The sequence below is a fragment of the Pistacia vera genome, unplaced genomic scaffold, assembly GCF_008641045.1.
Source record: "Pistacia vera cultivar Batoury unplaced genomic scaffold, PisVer_v2 Contig360, whole genome shotgun sequence".
In the NCBI taxonomy this organism is placed as follows: Eukaryota; Viridiplantae; Streptophyta; class Magnoliopsida; order Sapindales; family Anacardiaceae; genus Pistacia; species Pistacia vera.
The window spans coordinates 428,090-450,212 of record NW_022196180.1 but is presented as its reverse complement, the minus strand read 5'-3'; the positions used below and the strand labels follow the sequence as shown (position 1 = coordinate 450,212).

Below are 22,123 nucleotides of genomic sequence, written 5' to 3'. Positions count from 1 at the left end.
TGGTGATTGGAAAACTTTCGGCATGTCGAAGAATTAATACGTAAGAGCACAAGAAACAGTAAAACGCCAGCACCAAAAGAGTGGTTAAAGCAGCTCAAAAAAAATAGTGAAACAGTACCCCAAAACAGTAAAACAGCAGCCTCAAAATAGTGAAATTTTTGCCCAAACGATGAGCCTAGAAACAATAGAACAGCAGCCCAAAAAACAAACGAAACAATAAGCCATGTATCAGCTTAAAAAACAGTGAAAAAGTGGGCTTAAAACTGTGAAAACAGAAATCCAAAACAGTAAAATATGTGCAGGAAGTGATTTTTAGAACCCATATTTTTTTTTACTTCGGCTCCCATCTTCTATGCTAGATAGGGGTATAAAGTATTTAGAAAAAAAAAAATATTAACAAATGTTTTTATATATATTCAAAAAAATTAGAAAAATTTATAAATATGATCATTATTTTGCTCTAGATTTGAAATCTTTTAATATCTTCTATTTCTAAAGTTGCCAGCTTTAAAAACACTCCAAAAATTAACATAAATACCTTGTTTGATTCAAATCTAGTAATTTCTTAGTTATATGATCAAATTTTTTTTTAAAATTTATTTTAAACAATATAATTCTCAATAGCTTTCCCAAAAATAAAACATGGAAAAGAACCCAAAATATATATATATTAAGTAATTTTGATAATTACCATGAGCTTCATATTACTAGTGAAATGTTGAATTCTTATTGACCTAAATTTTATTTAATTTTGCAGTAACTAAAACTATAAAGTTTTGGAATTAAAGTATGGAAGAAGAAGAATAAAACTTTTTATTATACTCTTACCTAAAGTAGAAGAAGAGGGTTAAAAAGGAAAATAGTAAGGGCTAAAAACACTTCCCAGCATGTACGCAAATAAAGTAGACAGAGTGGCCCATAAATAGTTAAAAACAAAAATGATAACTTTTGGACCAATGTAAACATCTTATACCAACACATAGAAGTAAAAAACAAAAATCAAAATATCTTTTTGACACTTAAAATTGTATAATATTAATTTATATAAAAATGTAAAATTCTTTTTAAACGCTTTAAGCCGAGCAATGTGGGATCCACCACTAGGCTAATTCCACAGTTTATATTCCACATCGCCCAATGCATTACAAGGGCTAATATTCCACAGTTTATATTCCACATCGGCCAATGCATTACAAGAGCTAATATTCCACAGATAAGACAGGCCCAAGAATAGTATGCAATTATTTATTTTAAATTAAAAAGATTGGAGACGTGCTTACCAGTAAAGCAAAAGTTATTATATTTAACAAAATTTTAATCTAATCTTCTTAGATGATTTATTTTTATATTTGCGATTCAACATAGATTACGCCCCCAACTTGGTCCATAAGAACTTGATATATATATATATATATATAAACTTTCTAAATATTCTATTTATTTATATATATATTTTTGATTCCTTATATCTATTTCTTATACTTTGATTTCTTTATTTATTATTCCTTAAAAACCCAAAAAAAAGAGTTGGCTACTGTTGTAAGTCAAAAGTTAAAAGATTGGTTTCCTTTTGTTGTCATCACAATGAGTGGTTAAATCTTAAGTAGGCTCCACCAAATTTAGAATTGAGCTTTCACTGAACTAAGTGATGATGGTAATATAGATGAGGCCATTGGTCACAAATAAAGTGGAGCTGTAGGCAATTACATCACTTGGCTACTGCTTCAGCTGGCATCAATTATTGTATCATTAATTTCCACAGAGTGACTGATTTTCCCCCACAAAAACCACAAAAATAATCTATATTCAATTGACGAAGACTTAGATAACCATTAATGAAAGTACTAATAAAAGATCACCCTAGCCTTCTGGAGTTAATTAACCAACTCTTTTCAAAGATATTGTTTCTGAAGAATAAATGGGTGATCCACAAATAGTTGTTGATCGTTTAACACCAAACGGGACTTCAACTCCTGAACAGAGACAGATGCAGCCTTCCCTTCATCTCCTTTCTAGTGAGCTCACTCTCTTTCGTCACTTGTTCTTTTGCATATTCTTTCAGGGATAACAGTATTCGTCCTTGAGCTTTTCTGAAAGTAGCACATGAGTCCATTAAAATGATAAATATTTCTCTTCTCTTTCTACAAAGAATGTTTTATTTAAACCCAAGCAAAAATCTCCACTTTTTTAAGTATGCATGCATGTTTATATGTCAAATACTTTATAAATTGTTTTCGTCTATTGAATTTGCACATGCAGGAGAAAATTCAAACCTTTATCTCAACAATTGTGTGCCTTTTTATAAGGCTGCATTAAAAGGTGACTGGACAAGTGCCAAAAAATTGTTACAAATCGATCCAACGATGTTGTGTGCCAGTATCACAAAGGGACACCAAACTGCTCTTCATATTGCGGCAGGAACCAAACAAACTGGCTTTGTAGAGGAGCTGATAAAGTTGATGCAACCGAAAGACTTGACTATGCCGGACCAAAAAGGAAACACGGCCTTCTGTTGCGCCGCTGCAGCCGGAGCTACCGAAATTGCTAGGATTATGTTGAAGAAGAATCCCGGTCTTTTGACAATCCGAGGTGGTGAAAATAAGATGCCTGTGTTTATGGCTGCTCTGTTAGCACAAGGAGAGATGGCATCTTTTTTATACGATGAATTATCTCAAGCAAAATGTGTTTTCGAATGGGAGGACGAAATTGATATATTTTTCACTTGTCTCACCAATGGTTTATATGGTAAGGACTATATATTCCAATTCAGTAAATTTTTTAAAATACACACACACACACACACACACATGTGTGTGTGGTGTGTGTGTGTGTGTGTGTGTGTTTTAAGTGCACATATTAAAGACAACACTTAAAAAAATAGTAATATATATATTTATGTCTAATGTGTGTTTTAAGTTCACAACAATGTGGTAGTCATCCAAAAACTATCTATATTTCATTTCATGTAATGTCACTTATTTTCCCCATTAGTGCAACATGATAATACATCATTACTCTTATTATATAGTAAAGAAAATTTAGAAAAACTTAAAGAAGCTAGCAATTATAACATGCTTTGAAATTTTTTGCTTACAATTAATTTATTGAATTGGTCAGATCTTGCATTGAAAATGCTAAAGGATCATCCAAAGTTAGCTGGGGTTCGTGCTGGAAATTGTGAGACGGGCGAGACGGCCTTACATGTTTTGGCCCGAAAACCTTCAAATTTCTCAGCAAAAATCAAGGTCTATTCAAGAGGCTTATCAACTAATGTTAATTTCCAACACTTAAATTGTAGGGTATCTATGATTTTAGTCAAAATTAAATAATCTATGCATGCTCTGATTTTAGTGTCCGGATTAATGAAGCGAACACAACAGGATTTCGAATCAACTCAAGCTCTTCAATTAGTCAAATGCCTATGGGAAGAAATGTTAAACAAGATTACTCAGAGCTAGCGAAACTTACACAAACCCCTTCAAAAAACATTTTGAAGCAGCAAAATTGGGAAATTCCCAATTTTTGGCTGAGTCATTTGCCGTTATCCTGTGTGGTATATCAATTTGATGAAAATGATTATAGTATATTTCACATTGCAATTTTACATCGTATGCCGATGTATTCAATCTGATATATGAGATAGGTTTTACTATGGATTTGTTCATGACTTGCGAAGTGAGGATCAACAAAACAATATATACATTTGGCTGCAAAACTACCAGATCCAAGTCGAATTGGTATCGTATCAGGTGCAGCTCTACAAATGCAGCGGGAATATTTGTGGGTTAAGGTAATTCAATTTTCTAAAGTCAATATGTGATAATTTCAATGCCTATTTGAAAATAAACATGTTGATATCTATAGGAGATAGAAAAATAGTGCAACCTTCCTTCCGAGAAAAGAAAAACTCAAATGGCCAAACACCTCAAGAGTATTCACTGAGACGCAAAAGAATTATTGAAAAGTGGAGAGCAATGGATGAAGAACACGCTAACTCTGATATGCTTGTTGCAACAATCATTACCACTATAATTTTTGCAGCGGTTTTTAGTGTACCGGGTGGTAATGATAGTAGTAAAGGATTACCCATTCATCTGAAAGAGATTGGTTTCAAGTTTTGTTATTCAGATGCAATCGCATTGTCCTCCTTCTACGTCAATTTTGATGTTTTGTCGATTCTTCACGCGATATACAGAAGAGGATTTTCTCGAGTCATACCATTTAAATTGATGGTTGGACTTCTACACTCTTATATCCATAATCACCATGATGGTGGCTTTTAGCACAACCCTTATTAGCTTATCATGAGAGATTAAATTGGGTCACCATGCTTACTACTGTAGTTGCTTCTGTACCAGCCACTCTATTTGTTAGTTGCAGTATCCTCTTCTAAGAGATATATTTTGCTCAACATACCATTCTAGGTTTTTGGTTAAGCCAAGTAAACTCATGTTCTAATTTGCTTGAAATTGAAAGTTTATGTATTCTATCGAAACTTATTATATTAATTAAGTTTTTTGATTTAATTATGCAGTAACTTTTTTCCTTCAAGTAATTGTGTTGCAGGCAGTGGTGGTGAAATATAATTGAGAGGGTCATTTTCAATTTTTCAAATTAAATAGCCAAGAAGACTATAATATGATTATAAAACATGATGATTAAAATAAATCTAGCCCATTTAAATGAAGCACAAGTAAGAATCCATAAACGGCCCTGAGGGGAGCTAAGAATAGGCCATAATAAAGTAAATGGGCCAGTGAAAAATATAAAGGAACCGATTTGTAGGCCGATCTTCAATTTTAAGTAGGGATATAATTGTAATAAAAAAGTTTGTTATTTCTCTCTTCTATACTTCCAAGTTTATATTTGTAATTTTAAAAATTTTAAGTAAATTAAAACCAATCCGAATTAACAAATACATAAATTTCCTCAATGGAATTGTGTGTAATCAAATAACCAATAAACTATACTTCAACTTTTAATTTGCAAATATAAAGTTTTGAAGTGAAAATATAGAAGAATATAATTTTTTTTATAAATTTCATCGAAGATATATTTTTTTTAAGAAAGTCGATAAAATAGTCTACAAAGTTCTTAATGGTTTTAGAGTAATGACAACACTAAATCTTAACTATGACTGATTTGTAATGAATTTTATATGATGTTGTATTTTTGAGTTCCTATTACCTTAAGTAAACCCTTTCGTAATTATTGTCCTTGGACCAAAATTAAAGAGCTCAACGAGCCCAAATAAGAGGCAAATAGGAGGCCGAACAGGCCAGGCCAAAAAACATAAAAACAGTGACCATAAGAGAATATAAGATGGTCCAAAAGGGTATTGTCAATGGGCCCTGACATGAAACTTAGATTTTATTTTCATTTTTAATTTTTTTTATACAGTGAAGTAAAGTTCAAAATTCCCCTTGTTTTAAATGAAATAGAGACAACAACATGAACAAAATATATATTAAAACAAAAAAACAGTAAACAAGAAAAATAATACGCAAGATTTACCCTGGTTCACCCAATGTGGGCTACGTCTAGCTGAGTCATATTATTGCATATGTCTCACTCTCTCGTACAATGAATGAATGATCTCACATACATAACAAGAGAAAAGTATGTTTTATATATGTAAGAGAAAACCTAGTTTTACAAGAATCTTTTCCTAAGCCCAACCCAAAAAGGAATAGTAACTTAAAAGAAATTATACAGCGGTTATACATGGAAAAGCCAAAACCGCCTACGGGCTCAAAGGCGCTACCCCGCAACCCCCGCCGCTGAGCAGGCAACGAGACCCCCGAGTGATCTCTGTTACTATTAATATTGAAGTAGTCGACAACTCCAACAGTTTATATCCTTTTAAAAATCTTAATTTGATTGATAAAACTCTATCTCCTTTCTATAACAATATTTATTCAAAGAGATGAATAAAACATCCAACTGGCAGAGAAGGGTAAAGATGAATGAATTTTAATTTTTCGAAACAAGAGCTCCATAGACAAATCTTTACCCTCGCCGCCTTCATCAAACAATTCAATAAATCAAATCCAGACATAAACGATTTTTTCTCCTTTTGTATGAAAATGAAGCTCTAAGGAACGAAATTATCTAAGGAAAAACTTAATTAATATATATAGGTTCCGATGATAAATATAATTGGTTTTCAATTCAAAATAGAGATTTACTTTGGCTTAAACAAATACTTAGAATGGTATGCTAAAAAAGAGTCTCTCGGAACAGAATTTTTTATAAAACCAAAATATAATATACCAAGTATTAAACAAATACATGGTGATTCTTAAAAATTACAAAGTTGCCTAAATATTTTAAAATTAAAGGTGTAAATTTAGCTACCCGAACACCCTTGGCTACAAAAAAATAAATAATAAATAAATAAAAAGGTTTTATTGTATTGTATCATTAGAACTTATTATATTATTAAGTTTTCGTTTATTATACAGTGACTTTTTTCCTTGAAGTAATTATTATTGCAAGCAGTGATGGTGAAATTGTAATTGAGAGGTTCATTTTGAATTTTACATGTCGGGAGTAAAAATCAATCTACGCCCCAATTAATGAAGCACAAGTAAACGGGCCTGGGGAAGATAAGAAACAGTCCATAGTAAAGTAAATGGGCGAGCAATGAAATGTGGGACACCGAAAAGTGTAATGTTATTTAGGTCCAGTAAAATTCTATATGAGTTGAGCATTATCATTGATTTCGGGGTAGCGTAATTGTGGCCATTGAGTAAGTGAGTTTGGGTAGGTCTGCTATGTGTCACGACTAGGAGTTTCACACTAAAAAAGCTAACCTAATAGATAGAGGAACTCCTCCCATATAAACCAAAACCCCTGTTTCTCTTCCGATGTGGGACAATGACATTCTCCCACACCAATCCTGTGACACTTTCGTCACAAAGTGGGGGCTTCTGTCTACTCGTCTCTCTCACTCTTTAGTGGACCCACAATCACGCATGGACGCTCTTCTATATGAGAGCTTATGGGACACAGAAGATGGATCAAGATCGGCTCTAATACCACTTGTCATAGGTTGAGAGTTTTACACCCAAAAGGTAAACTAATAGTTGGAGGAACTCCCCCCTTATAAACCAAGACCCTTCATTTCCTTTCCGATGTGGGATATGTGACATACGGCCGATTCCACAGTTGATTATGGTTATCTTCTCTGCGAAGGTAAAAGACCTAAAAGAAGCGCTAATGAAGATAAAGATTAGAATAACTCTAGAGACAAATATTGGAAGAGATGAATAATCTCAAAAGGTTAAAATGACAATGTAGTCCTCTAAGTATGAGGGTTACTGGGTGGAGTTTGTCTTGGAGAGGAAAAAGACAAAGACTAATGGGCCTGTTTGGTAGATTATTGAAAACGTTATTTTGAAAAAGTATTTTAAGTGAGTTAAGTTGAATTAAATCGAATTGGTCAGATTCTAAAAATAGTTTTGTAAAATATTTAAAAGATTTAGAATTTGATAAAATGCTAAATAGTTATTTGGACATTTTCTGAAAATATTTAGATTATTTTTTAACACCCCTACATTACTATTTAGTTAAACACCCACAATAAAAGTTTAAAAATAAGTAAAACACCTAGTCACCCAACGCGCCACCACTCAGACGGCAGCCAACAGTTGCTAGATAACACAAAATAGCAAGATCTGGTTGATTGCATCGATATGGCCATTTTCAGCCAGATCTATGATCAGAATTAGCCGTTAACGATCAGATTTTAGTCATTGATAGCTAGATTCTAGTCGTTGACAGCTAGATTCTGGCCAACGGCCAGTTTGGCCAGAATCTGGCCATCAATGGCCAAATCGGCACACGACAGCCAAATCCAATCGATGTGCATTGTTTTGACCACATCACCTGACAATAGTTGTCAAAACAGCGACAATGGTGACGGGTTGTTGGCAAGCGGTCGGTGGTGGTCTTGGATGATTAATTTTCTGATGAAATGAGAAAAATGAGAAGAGAGAAAGAAAATGTTTTGAATAAAGTTGGATAACCTGAAAACAAGCCCCCTCTTTTCATTTTAGACAAAAAAAATCTTATTTAAGTTTGATTAATTTTTAGTATGGATTTGTCCAATAAATAAATAAACATATACCTATTTTTTAATTCAAATAGGTAACAAAATAATGATCCAGAATAATGAAACAAGCAAGGCAATGATTTTGGGAACAAATTGGCATTATGAAGAAAGCTAAATAACTCATTTTACTTGTTGCCTCTAATCTCCTTTTAATTTCTAAAAACGCCACGTTATGTAAGAATATTAATCACCAAAATGAACCATATTAATTCACAGCTGAAGTTGGTTAACGTTATATTAATGGATCGATTAACACATGATTAAATCGAAATAACAATAATTTTAATTAAAAAAACAAATAACTATAATTGAAAAGTTATAATTTGTTTATTAATTTGTATTTGGACTTTAAGCTAATTTTTTAAAATTTATTTTATTATATTTTTTTGTTAATATTTTAAATTTAATCAGAATTGAAGCAAATTAAATATTTATATTCTAGTTAAATCGGACTTTAGTATGTTTAAATTGGTTAAATGTGTATAAAAATTTTAAAGGGATAATGACAAATTGGTAATACATTGTAAAACATTAGATAGAAAATCGAAGACGAGACTTTGCCCACTCTTTGCTACATTAGTCCAATTAATATAATCCATACGGTGGCAAGCGCAGTTTAAATGCATTTAGAAAAGTCCAATAATATAATCCATATGGTAACAAACATGATTTGAAATGTATTTAGAAGTTTTTTTTTATTTTATTTTATTTTTTTTGGGTGTGTGTGTTGTTTAGTACAATAATTGGTCAACGCTTGGTGCAACTCAAACTCAAGAACGAGGAAGCTTTTTCAAAGATGCACCCTCTATCCATTCCACAAGGGGGTGGATCCATAACCAAAACAGTAAAAGATGGTGTCATCATCCCCCAGAAAGAAAAATAATAGAGTAAATGACATTTTCTCACCTAGGTTTGGCCTAATGGCACTTACCAACTGAAAAAGTTCAAAATGCAACTTTACTAATGTGAATCCAACTTCAATCCAATGTCGGTTGTATTATTTTGGCAGGGTTCATTATCTTGGATGTGAGGATAAATCCTCTTCAAACCGGAGGGATTGTCAGATTGATGTGAATTCAACATCCTATTCAATTCATAACTTCAGTTGATTAAGAAGAAACCATGAAGGTGGCCTTTATGGTTCTAAGGCTCACTCGGCCCAAGTTAAGTCAAATAAGAAAGATGAAGACAAGCCCAAGTCCTAATTTATTGACCACATGGCCTAATTTATCCATTGGGCAAACTTTAATCAGATGGAGTTCAAATCCATCATTTGGATGCAGTATGATCTCGTGGGGGCCAAGTGTTCAATTTTGGGAGGGAAAACTCAACTGGTATCCAAGCATCAGCACATGGGAGCATTTAATGAGGGAGACAAAACATGTCTAAAAGCAATTGTAGAAGGTGGCTCAAGTCTTCTATTTCTATTTTCAGTAAAAACAAGTATGACACCTGTGGGCTACTCCTTGTCTCTTTCCACTTTGGGAAAGTTAAATGTTTTGTGAAGATCCAAGTTGCCTTGATTAAAGAATAAAGACATTTTAGAATAGCGTTTATATTCTTAAGGAATGTTCATTGATATTCATTTATATATTTAACTGAACTAATCTTGAACCGCCCCTTCTTAGGTCTAGAGTATGTTTTTGCTTAGTTGTGTGCCATATGTACGAACAAGATTGAAGCTTGTTTAGGGCAACTTTTGTAAGGCCGAATTTTCCTGTAATGTTTCAAAGTTGATGAATGAAAACCAAGTCTTTGAGAGAGCAATACACTATATTTTATCTAAGTTGTAGCCTAACTTAGTGGTGGATCGAAACCAGTGGCTCAACCTGTACGTTGGGACTCTTGGCAGGTGACATTGTCTTCAAGCTTGAGATGGCTATTGTGTTTATCCTCGTGATGTTTGAAGTTTGCATTGATGTGTGTGTATGTTTGTGTTATTTATGGTGCTAGCCGAATTTACTGGTATTAATTTTTTTTTTGGTCGATTTGTGGAGTTATTGCGGGTAGTAGCATTTGAGATTTGAAGTTTGGAGGTTGTTTGTATGTCGTGGGGTTTTGGAAATCATCTTTAACTCAGTCAAACTAAGTCAAAATGGATCCTTACTACCTATGTTAGATTCCTATATTAAGTTGAACTAAAGAAGAACATAATAGTAAATTCAAAAATAGCAATGGGTAATTTGTATTTTGTCCCTATATATAACCCTAAATCATCTCAAATTGCTATAGTGTTGCCACTGCCCCTTATATAAAGCCTAAATCCTCTCAAGTGCTACAGTATCACTGCCGCTATCGGCCAGTTCAAGTTATTTTGGTTGTTTTTCTCACCAAAATCGACAAAAATCTTCATTCTTCGCTTTGAGCCTTTTCATAGCCTAATTGTCCAAGATTTGGCAAGAATTAAGTCGTTTTCGATAGAAAAAAACCCAACCCCTCGCATCCTCGATCCAAGCCAAATCGACATGTTTTCGATGTTGTCGACCTCCCTCGACTCCACCAAAGTACTCCCCCCACCTCCCTTATCAAAACCCCTACCAACTCACATTGTTTAGCCCACCGTTCATCGGTCATCGCGTTGGCTTGTTTCACGCACGCCAAGCTTTTTCAATCGATCCTGTCATAAAAAATTAGCCCTGATACCACCAAACGCACCATCGGCACTTCCTCTCCAAAACCTCTAACAAATGACCCTGTTGTCCATCGAACGTTGCTGATCACTGCCTCATTTCCTAGGATTTTTTGGTTGATTGATGATTGGGCGTAAGTTGGGAGTGTTTGTTAGAAATCGACTAGTGATGTTGGTTTAGAAGTATTTGTGGCTTGTGTGATTGTTTTTCTGGTGGCCGGAATCAAAGGTGTGAAGGAGAAAGAAGAAAATAGAAGAATGAAAGAGAATGGATTTTTATCTTTACATTGTTTATATAATGTCACAAAACAGGTTTTCCAATAGGACATAATGGTGGGCGGGAAAAGTATCGTTTTGAAACTGACAAGTGGGAAAAATGTTATTTTGAAACTAGATGAGTGGGAAAATTTCATTAGGCCAAACCTTGAGTGGGATAAACTGTTTACACAAATAAGATGATGGAATTAAAAAATATACAAAATAATATAGTGGAACTACATTGTTTGCTTCTAAAGTTCTAATACGCATCTTTATAGAATGAAATAAAATGGTGATTTTTGAATGAAAATACCCTCAAATTTAAATGATTATTTGTATATTATACATAATAAATATTTATAAATTAATTAAATAAATATCTACCTGTAATTTAAAAATATAAATTAAATTGATTATCATAAATGATTCCAAATATATTAATCTATTTATTTAACAAATTGAATTTTGATTTATTAACCAAATTTATGTGAGAAATTTTAAACTAGTCAAAGTCATCGATTCACGACTGTTTGTCATGCTATGGTGTCACCGTTATTGATCTTTCATTAGTTCTTATATTCAATTTGTATCGATTGTTATGCATCAAATGGTCAATGCCCCATAAAACTTTGTCTTGGCTTGCCTACCCTACTTTTTATGGCTTTGTATGGGCCTTAATTAATTTGGACAAAATTAATTTTTATATGTGGTATTATTTAAGCCCCACCAAAATTGTTTCTAAATCTAATAATATTTTTCAGATTTATAATTACCAAAATAGTATTTATTTTTTTAATAAACTTGAATTAAGAAAAACTTTTTTACTAGGTACCTTAACCTTACTCATTACTAATCGAGAGGCCATGTATAAAGTCTTTCTTGTGAAAGGCTTTTAATTTGATGATGGTTTAGGAATTGACCAACACTCTTAAATATGTATGCCATAGATTTTCCTTTAGGGTCTGCTTGGGAGTTTTATGGTAGCGTTATGAGAGTAAACCATCGTAGCAATTTGACGGTAAACCACCGTAACAATTTTGGAGGTTTTTAGTAGCGGTTTTTAAAACACTCAATTTGTGCTGGGAGTTTATTTTCAATGGTTTTGACAATTTTTTTAAATGATAAATTTACATATATGTCCATAAAGTTAAAAAAAACTCTCTCTTTTTCTGAATTAAGTTTGATAAATGCAGATAATACCTAAATTATTTGGTTTATTTCTTTCTCTCCAATCAAACAAGAGGCTCATTTTCTATAAACCTTTGTAATAAAAACCTGGAACTGTTGAATATGCTGAGACTTGGGTTGTAACATGGGGATTTTCGGGTTGGCATGAGATCTTTGACACAGTTGAGTGTATTGGCAGTGAAGGGCCTCCCAAGTTAAGCACATTTGAGCTACATATGCAGTTTCAGATTTGATAAGGGTTACTAGTGGCTGTTGCAGGTGCTCAGTTTCCTCTTCGGGTTCTTCAATCTTTTCATAGAAAGGAAGCGAAACGGAGATGCAAAGCTTTTTTGATGTGGATTTTGGAGATGGAGTTGAAGGAATTTGGGGCCCTATAGCAAAATAAAACCTCTATTGTCAATAGACCAGATAGGGGGCAAGAAAAAAAAAAGTCCTAAATTTGGTTCAATAAAAGAAAGAGCAGACAAGAAAAAGTGACACCAGGCGTCACAAAGCTGAAGAAAATTGGCGGAGTTCAGGAAAACCCAGGGTACATAAGTCTTAGCTAGGTTTTCCTTGGGACGAAAACAAAGAAAGAGGCAAAATATAAGCTTGAATAATTATAGACTACTTTCATATCTGCCATGTTGTGTTCTTATCTTAGGAAATAACAAGCATCAGAAGGCAATTAGTAGTAGCAAGGATTATTAGTAGAAAGGGGTTTTTTTTGGGATAAAATGTTACTACACTGGTTTTGGGGGGTTTTTAAACCAGTCAAAACCATCCATTGAAAATCTGGCAAGTAATGGTTTTAAAACACCTCAAAACCAGTCTAATTAAAAACCCTTCAAAACCATGAAAAAAAAAACATCCAAGATACCCTTAGCTATGTATGGTTAAGGCCCTAAGAAAATTATTCTGACAGTTTGTCTTTTAATTCAGTCATTACCTTATTTGGTTCAGCAGGTAATAAAAGATTCTAGAAAGATTATTTAGGTAATATGAGAGGTGATATAGAGGGTTATGTGGTTACCGACTCAGAAGGTTTTATTTTAAGATTATAGTGGTAATCCTATCTTTGCTCCAATTTTACCCTTACTTAATAAAAATTTTGGACACAAATGCCCTCCATTGATGTCAAGTAACAATCAACCCAACTTGTTGAATGACATTAATTAATTATTTGGACGAAAATACCCTGTATTAATTGACTTACAAATTTTTTTAAGGCTAATCCCTACCACTTACAAATTGACTTTTCGGCACAAACCTAGGGTTCTTTGTGGGTTACTTTGATTTTCATTGAGATTTTTGGTTGTTTGATGAAATTGAAGTTTAGGTTTTGATTGGTTGATATTGTAGAGTGTTCTAGTGTTTGATTTTGGCTAAAAATCCCAACCAACCTTCACCGAATTTTCCCCCTTTGTGCTTGCCCACCAACTATTTGGTCTTTTGCCTATAGAAAACCCCCTAGCTCAGCCAACACACTAATCTTGTAAAGGGCATTTCAGTAAAATAATATTTAAGTATTTTGTAATTATTGACAACCAAACACATTAATTATTTATATAGCTCACACAAACCAAACATAATAATAGTTCATACCAATTAATCTTCAAGGTTATCAATCTCATATTCTCATTGGTAATCCCATCTAGGGGCGTAAATGAGTCAAATCAAGCCGAGCTTTGGCTGCTTGAACTCGACTCGGCTGCTACAATGTTGAGCTCGAGCTTGACATAGAAAAGACAAGCTCGAGCAACCTGCTGCTTCCTTCTTCCTGACCCATGGACCAAAACTAACCAACCAAAAAAAAACTCCAATCAATTCCTTCTTCCTCACCCATGAACTAAAAAAGAAAAAAAAGCAAACAAATTGTGTGACGGATAATAGCATTTGAGTGACAGATTGTTGCGAGGCATTTTATTAAAAGGCCAGATCAAGTTCAAATTTAATTAAAAGGCTATGTAGTTTGAAAGTGTTAAATAAATAGCCTTATTATTGATTAAGGTTAATTAGAATTAATAAAGTATTGTGTAATCTTTTAAAAATTATAATATGTTCCCAAAGAGCCAAAATTCTTGCAAACAAACCCAAACACCTTCTTCTTCTTCCTCCCGTCATCAACGCATCCCTCCCCTGGTTGTTGTTTCTTCTAAGCTTCGTCTACATCTTCTTCTTCTTCTGCATCTTTTTCTTATCTAAATCTTCTTCTTCCTCTGCCATTAACATTTTCTTCTTCCTTCTTCGCCATTAAAATCTTCTTCGCCACAGATCCGCCTCCTCCTCCTCCTCTTCCTCTTGACATTTCAACCATGTATGTGTATCTCCTCTTTAAATTTTATAATTCGATTTACAAAGATTTAATGATGGATTGGGTTTGGGTTATGATTTTGATTTAGTTGCTTAGGTTATTGGGTTGTGTTTGAAGTAATGCAAGTTGAAAGGAGTGAAATTCGTTCAATATTTTCTAGTATTGTGGGTAGCTAAGGGTGGTAGCACTGATTGTAGGTGGAGATAACTGAAAATGTGTTCTTGATATGATGGATTGCTTAAGCGATCTGGTATGTTTGGTTTAATGTAACAGATCACAGATTGCTTAAGTGATCTGGTATGTTTGGTTTAATGTAACAGATCACAGATTGCTTAAGCAATCAGGTATATGGCAGAAGATCGCTTAAGCAATAAGGCTTATTTATACCAGATCACTTAAGCGGTCTAGTAAGCGATGTACTAGATTGCTTAAGCAATACATCAGATTGCTCAAGCGACTCTGTAGATGCTTTTTAAAATCTGTCAACCCTTAATACATTAGTTGATAATTTTTTTTTCTTGCATTATAGGTACTTGGCTATTATTAGATATGAGACAAGTTGTTTTGGGTGTTGAATATTTTGGTAAGTCAGCTGGAGGAAGAAAGTTGTTGGAAGTGGATTGGGAAGAGCAAAGAAGTTATACCAATTGTTGTGAGCACGGATGTTAGTTTTGATGATTTGATTGATGAAATAATTAGAAAAGGTGATTTGAGTCGCTCATATAGTAATATAGTTGTGAAGTATGTTTTAAGTAGAGTTCTTGAACATTATAAGATACCTCCTACTATATTAAAGTCATATGAAGGTGTGAAGTTATAAATGATTGATATGTGTGACAATGGTTTGAGGCCAATTTTAAGGGTTTCTTTTGTAGATAAACAGTTGGAAGTTAGTTCAAAGCAAGGGGATCGCGAGGAAGTCGATGGAGAGAATGCTGATTTTAATTTGAACTACAAGGGCATTGATTTCTTAGTTGAAAAATCAAGAGTAGGCGGTGATTTGGGTGGCGAGAAGGACACTATAGAAGAGGTTAATCATGTGCGGCAGAATGAAAATGTTGATGAGGAGGACCTTATACATGTTCCTGCAGATGTAAAGATTTCTTTAAATACAAATTATGTAGAAAGTGCAGTTTGTGATGAAGAGAACACTATGGTCCTTTATGTAGGTTTAGAGGAGGCAATTGCAGGTAGTAGTGAATCAACTCACGGTTTTACTGATGGATCAGACTTGCACATAGGGTATTTATTTAACAACAAAGAGGAAGTGGTGAGAAAGCTAAAACTTGTTGCCGTGAGGTAATTTTGAGTTCATCACCAAAAAGTCTAATTCATCTGTAGTGACGGTTGCATGTCATAAATGACAATTTTCTCACCTAAGGTTTGGCCTAATGGCATTACCAACTGAAAAAGTTTCAAAATGAACTTTACTAATGTGAATCCAACTTCAATCCGTCGGTTGTATCTTATTTTGGCCGGGTTTCATTATGCGGATGTGAGGATAAATCCTCTCAACCGGAGGAGATTGTCAGATTGAGTGAATTAACTCCTATTCAATTCATTAACTTCAGTTGACTTAAGAAGAAACCATGAAAGGTGGCTTTATGGTTCTAAGGCTCCACTCGGCCCAAGTTAAGTCAAATAAGAAAGATGAAGACAAGCCCAAGTCCTAATTTATTGACCACATGGCCTAATTTATCCATTTGGGCAAACTTTAATAGATGGAGTTCAAATCCATCATTTGGATGCAGTATGATCTCTTGGGGGCCAAGTGTTCAATTTTGGGAGGGAAAACTCAACTGGTATCCAAGCATCAGCACATGGGAGACTTTAATGAGGAGAAAAAACATGTCTAAAAGCAATTTAGAAGGTGGCTCAAGTCTTTCTATTTTCGTAAAAACAAGTCATGACACTGTGGGCACTCCTGTCTCTTTCCACTTTGGGAAAGTAAATGTTTTGTGAAGATCCAAGTTGCCTTGATAAGAATAAAGACATTTTAGAATAGCGTTTTATTATCTTAAGGAATGTTCATTGATATCATTTTATTTAACTTGAACTAATCTTCGCGCCACTTCTTAGGTCTAGAGTATGTTTTTGCTTAGTTGTGGGCCATATGTACGAACAAGATTGAAGCTTGTTTAGGGAACTTTTGTAAGGCCGAATTTTCCTTGTAATGTTTCAAGTTGATGAATGAAAACCAAGTCTCTTGAGAGAGCAAATACACTATTTTATCTAAGTTGTAGCCCAACTTAGTGGTGGATCGAAACCAGTGGTCAACCTGTACGTTTGGGCTCTTGGCAGGTGACATTGTCTCAAGCTTGAGATTGGCTATTGTGTTTATCCTCTGTGATGTTTGAAGTTTGCATTGAATTGTGTTGTTTGGTTTATGTGTGCCGATTTAGTGTATGTTTGTGTTATTTATGGTGCTAGCCGAATTTACATTGGTATTAATTTTTTTTTTTTTTTTGGTCGATTGTGGGTTTTGCGGAGTAGCATTTGGATTTGAAGTTTGGAGGTTGTTTGTATGTCGTGGGCTTTGGAAATCATCTTTAACTCATCAAACTAAGTCAAAAGGATCATTTACTACCTATGTTAAGATCCTATATTAAGTGAACTAAAGAAGAACATAATAGTAAATTCAAAATAGTCAATGGGTAATTTTGTCATTTTGTCCCTTATATTAAACCCTAAATATCTCAAATTGCTATAGTGTTGCCACTGCCCTTTTATAAAGCCTAAATCCTCTCAAGTTGCTACAGTATCACTGCCGCTATCGGCCAGTTCAAGCTTATTTGGTTGTTTTCTTACCAAAATCGACAAAAATCTTCACTTCTTCGTCCTTTGAGCCTTATCATAGCCTAATTGTCCAAGATTTGGCAAGAATTAAGTCGTTTTCCATAGAAAAAACCCAACCCTCGCATCATCGATCCAAGCCAAATCGACATGTTTTCGATGTTGTCGACCTCCCTCGACTCCACCAAGTACTCCCCCACCTCCTTATCAAAACCCCTACAACCCACACTTGTTTAGCCCACCGTTCAGGTATCGGCTTGGCTTGTTTCACGCACGCCAAGCTTTTTCAATCGATCCTATCAAAAAATTAGCCCTGATACCACCAAACGCACCATCACATCCTCTCCAAAACCTCTAACAAATCTGACTGTTTGTCCATCGAACGTTGCTGATCACTGCCTCATTTCCTAGGATTTTTTGTTGTTGATGTTTGGGTGTATTGTTTGGAGTTGTTTGTTAGAAATCGATAGTGATGTTGGTTTAGAAGTATTGTGGCTTGTGTGATTGTTTTTCTGGTGGCCGGAATCAAAGGTGGTGAAGGAGAAAGAAGAAAATAGAAGATGAAAGAGAATGGATTTTTATCTTTACATTGTTTATACCATGTCACAAAACAGTTTTCCTAATAGGACATAATGGTGGGCGGGAAAAGTATGTTTTGAAACTTGACAAGTGGGAAAAATGTTATTTTGAAACTAGAAGAGTGGGAAAATTTCATTAGGCCAAACCTTGAGTGGGATAAACTTGTTTACTCAAAATAGATGATGGAATTACAAAATACAAAATAATATAGTGGAACTACATTGTTGCTCTAAAGTTCTCATACGCAATTTATAGAATGAAATAAATTTGGTGATTTTTGAATAAAATACCCTCAAATTTAAATGATTTATTTGTATATTTTATTACATAATAAAATTATTTATAAATTAATTAAATAATATCTACCTGTAATTTAAAATATATAAATTAAAATTGATTATCATAAATGATTCCAAATAATATTAATCTATTTATTCAACAAATTTGAATTTTGATTTATTAACCAAAATTTATGTGAGAAATTTTAAACTAGTCAAAGTCATCGATTCACGACTGTTGTCATGCTATTGGTGTCACCGTTATTGATCTTTCATTGGTTCTTTATTCAATTGTATCGATGTTATGCATCAAATGGTCAATGCCCATAAAACTTTGTCTTGGCTTGCCTACCCCACTTTTTATGGGCTTTGTATGGGACCTTAATATTTTGGACAAAATTAATTTTAATGTAGTATTATTTAAGCCCCACCAAAATTGTTTCTAAATCTTAATATAATTTTTAGATTATAATACTAAAAATAGTATTATTTTTTTAATAAACTATGAATTAAGAAAAACTTTTTTTTACTAGGTACCTAAACCTTACTCATTACTAATCGAGAGGCCATGTATAAAGTCTTTCTTGTTGAAAGGCTTTTATTATGATGATGGTTTAGGAATTGACCCAACTCAACTATGTATGCCATAGATTTTCTTTAGGGTCTGCTGGGAGTTTTATGGTAGCGGTTATGAAGTAAAATCGTAGCAAGTTTGAGGTAAACCACCGTAACAATTTTGAGAGGTTTTAGTAGCGGTTTTTAAAACACTCAATTGTGTTGGGAGTTTATTTTTCAATGGTTTTGACAATTTTTTTAAATGATAAATTTACATATATCCATAAAGTTAAAAAAAAAACTCTCTCTTTTCTGAATTAAGTTTGATAAATGCAGATAATACCTACATATTTGTTTTTATTTTCTTTTCTCTCAATCAAACAAGAGGCTCATTTTTTATAAACTTGTAATAAAACCTGGACTGTTGAATATGCTGAGCACTGTGGTGTAACATGTGGGATTTTCGGGTTGGCATGAGATCTTTTGACACAGTTGAGTGTATTGGCAGTGAAGGGCCTCCCAAGTTAAGCACATTTGAGCTACATATGCAGTTTCAAGATCTTGATAAGGGTTACTAGCTGGCTGTTGCAGGTGCTCAGTTTCCTCTTCGGGTTCTTCAATCTTTTTCATAGAAAGGAAGCGAAACGGAATGCAAGCTTTTTTGATGTGGATTTTGGAGATGGAGTTGAAGGAATTTGGGGCCCTATAGCAAAATAAAACCTTTATTGTCAATAGACCAGATAGGGGCCAGAATAAAAATAAGTCATAAATTTGGTTCAATAAAAGAAAGAGCAGAACAAGAAAAAGTGACACCAAGCGTCCCAAAGCTGAAGAAAATTGGCGGAGTTCAGGAAACCCAAGGTACATAATGTCTAGCTGGTTTTCCCTTGGGACGAAAACAAGAAAGAGGCAAAATATAAGCTTGAAAATTCTATAGACTACTTTTATATCCGCCATGTTGTGTTCTTATCTTAGGAAATAACAAGCATCAGAAAGGCATAGTAGTAATGCACGATTATTATGGAAAGGGTTTTTTTTGGATAATTTTCACAACAATGGTGTTTCCATAACACATGGTTTGGGGGGTTTTTAAACCAGTCAAACCAATCCATTGAAAATCTGGCAAGTAATGGTTTTTAAACACCTCAAACCAGTCTAATTAAAAACCTCTCCAAAACCAGTGAAAAAAAAAAACTCCAAGCATACCCTTAGCTATGTATGGTTAAGGCTAAGAAAATTATTCTGACAGTTTGTTTTTAATTAGTCATTACCTATTTGGTTCAGCAGGTAATAAAGATTCTAGAAAGATTATTAGGTAATATGAGGTGATATAGAGGGTTATGTGGTTACCGACTCAGAAGGTTTTATTTTAAGATTATAGTGGGAATCCTACTTTGCTCCAATTTTACTTACTTAATAAAAATTTGGACACAAAGTCCCTCCATTGAGTCAAGTAACAATCAACCAACTGGGTGAATGCATAACGGGCCTGGGGAAGATAAGAAACAGTCCATAGTAAAGTAAATGGGCGAGCAATGAAATGTGGGACACCGAAAAGTGTAATGTTATTTAGGTCCCAGTAAAATTCTATATGAGTTGAGCATTATCATTGATTTCGGGGTAGCTGTTAATTGTGGCCATTGAGTAAGTGAGTTTGGGTAGGTCTGCTATGTGTCACAGACTAGGAGTTTCACACTAAAAAAGCTAACCTAATAGATAGAGGAACTCCTCCCATATAAACCCAAAACCCCCTGTTTCTCTTCCGATGTGGGACATATGACATTCTCCCACACCCAATCCTGTGACACTTTCGTCACAAGTGGGGGCTTCTTTCTACTCGTCTCTCTCACTCTTTAGTGGACCCACAATCACGCATGGACGCTTTTCTATATGAGAGCTTATGGGACACCAGAAGATGGATCAAGATCGGCTCTAATACCACTTGTCATAGGTTGAGAGTTTTACACCCAAAAGGCTAATCTAATAGTTGGAGGAACTCCCCCCTTATAAACCCAAGACCCTTCTATTTCCTTTCCGATGTGGGATATGTGACATACGGCCGATTCCACAGTTGATTATGGTTATCTTCTCTGCGAAGGTAAAAGACCTTAAAAGAAGCGCTAATGAAGATAAAGATTAGAATAACTCCAGAGACAAATATTGGAAGAAGGATGAATAATCTCAAAAGGTTAAAATGACAATGTAGTCCTCTAAGTATGAGGGTTACTGGGTGGAGTTTGTCTTGGAGAGGAAAAAGACAATGACTAATGGGCTTGTTTGGTAGATTATTTGAAAACTGTTATTTTGAAAAAGTGTTTTAAGTTGAGTTAAGTTGAATTAAATCGAATTGGATCAGATTCTAAAAATATGTTTTGTAAAATATCTTAAAAGTATATTAGAATTTGATAAAATGCTAAATAGTTATTTGGTACATTTTCTGAAAATATTTAGATTATTTTTTTAACCCCCTACATTTATTAATTTAGTTAAACACTCCCACAATAAAAGTTTAAAAATTAAGTAAAACACCCTAGTCACCCAACCGACCACCACCGTCAGACGGCAGCCAGCAGTTGCTAGAATAACACACAACTAGCAAGATCTGGTAGATTATGCATCGATATGGTCATTTTCAGCCAGATCTATGATTAGAATCTAGCTGTTAACGATCAGATTCTAGCCATTGATAGCCAGATTCTAGTCGTTGACAGCTAGATTCTGGCCAACGGCCAGATCTTGGCCAGAATCTGGCCATCAATGGCCAAATCGGCACACGACTAGCCAAATCCAATCGATTGTGCATTGTTTTGACCACATCACTTGACAATAGTTGTCAACAACAGCGACAATGGTCGACGATGGTTGTTGGCAAGCGGTGGTGGTCTTGGATGGATTAATTTTTTGATTGAAATGAGAAAAATGAGAATGAGAGAAAGAAAAATGTTTTGAATAAAGTTGGATAACCTGAAAACAAGTCGCACCCTCTTTTCATTTTTAGACAAAAAAAATCTTATTTAAGTTTGATTAATTTTTAGTATGGATTTGTCCAATAAATAAATAAACATATATCCTATTTTTTAATTCAAATAGGATAACAAAATAATGATCCAGAATAATGAAACAAGCAAGGCAATGATTTTGGGAACAAATTGGCATTTATGAAGAAAGCTAAATAACATCATTTTACTTGTTGCCTCTAATCATCCTTTTAATTTCTAAAAACGCCACGTTATGTAAGAATATTAATCACCAAAAATGAACCATTAATTTCACAGCTGAAGTTGGTTAAAGCTTATTAATTAATGGATCGATTAACACATGATTAATAATCGAAATAATAACAATAATTTTAATTAAAAAACCAAATAACTATAATTGAAAAGTTATAATTTGTTTATTAATTTGCATTTTGACTTAAGCTAATTTTTTTTTAA

At 33.9% G+C, this 22,123-nt stretch overlaps 1 protein-coding gene across 1 annotated transcript; it reads left to right on the top strand.

Annotated features, from left to right (window-relative positions):
* The first annotated feature begins 1,875 nt into the window (after window positions 1-1,875).
* On the top strand, window positions 1,876-3,331 carry LOC116140027 (ankyrin-2-like). Its single transcript, XM_031425661.1, has 3 exons — window positions 1,876-2,015; window positions 2,260-2,745; window positions 3,118-3,331. The coding sequence occupies exons 1-3, from the start codon at window positions 1,919-1,921 to the stop codon at window positions 3,327-3,329; spliced, it is 795 nt and encodes a 264-aa protein (XP_031281521.1). The 5' UTR covers window positions 1,876-1,918; the 3' UTR covers window positions 3,330-3,331.
* Window positions 3,332-22,123: the final 18,792 nt, after the last annotated feature.

What these genes read in the sequence shown, in the direction of transcription:
- LOC116140027 (XM_031425661.1), top strand. Translation starts at nt 1,919, where the DNA reads ATGGGTGATCCACAAATAGTTGTTGATCGTTTAACACCAAACGGGACT. An exon ending in TTCCCTTCATCTCCTTTCTA is followed by an intron (nt 2,016 to 2,259) that starts GTGAGCTCACTC and finishes TTGCACATGCAG; the next exon opens with GAGAAAATTCAAACCTTTAT. An exon ending in TCTCACCAATGGTTTATATG is followed by an intron (nt 2,746 to 3,117) that starts GTAAGGACTATA and finishes TGAATTGGTCAG; the next exon opens with ATCTTGCATTGAAAATGCTA.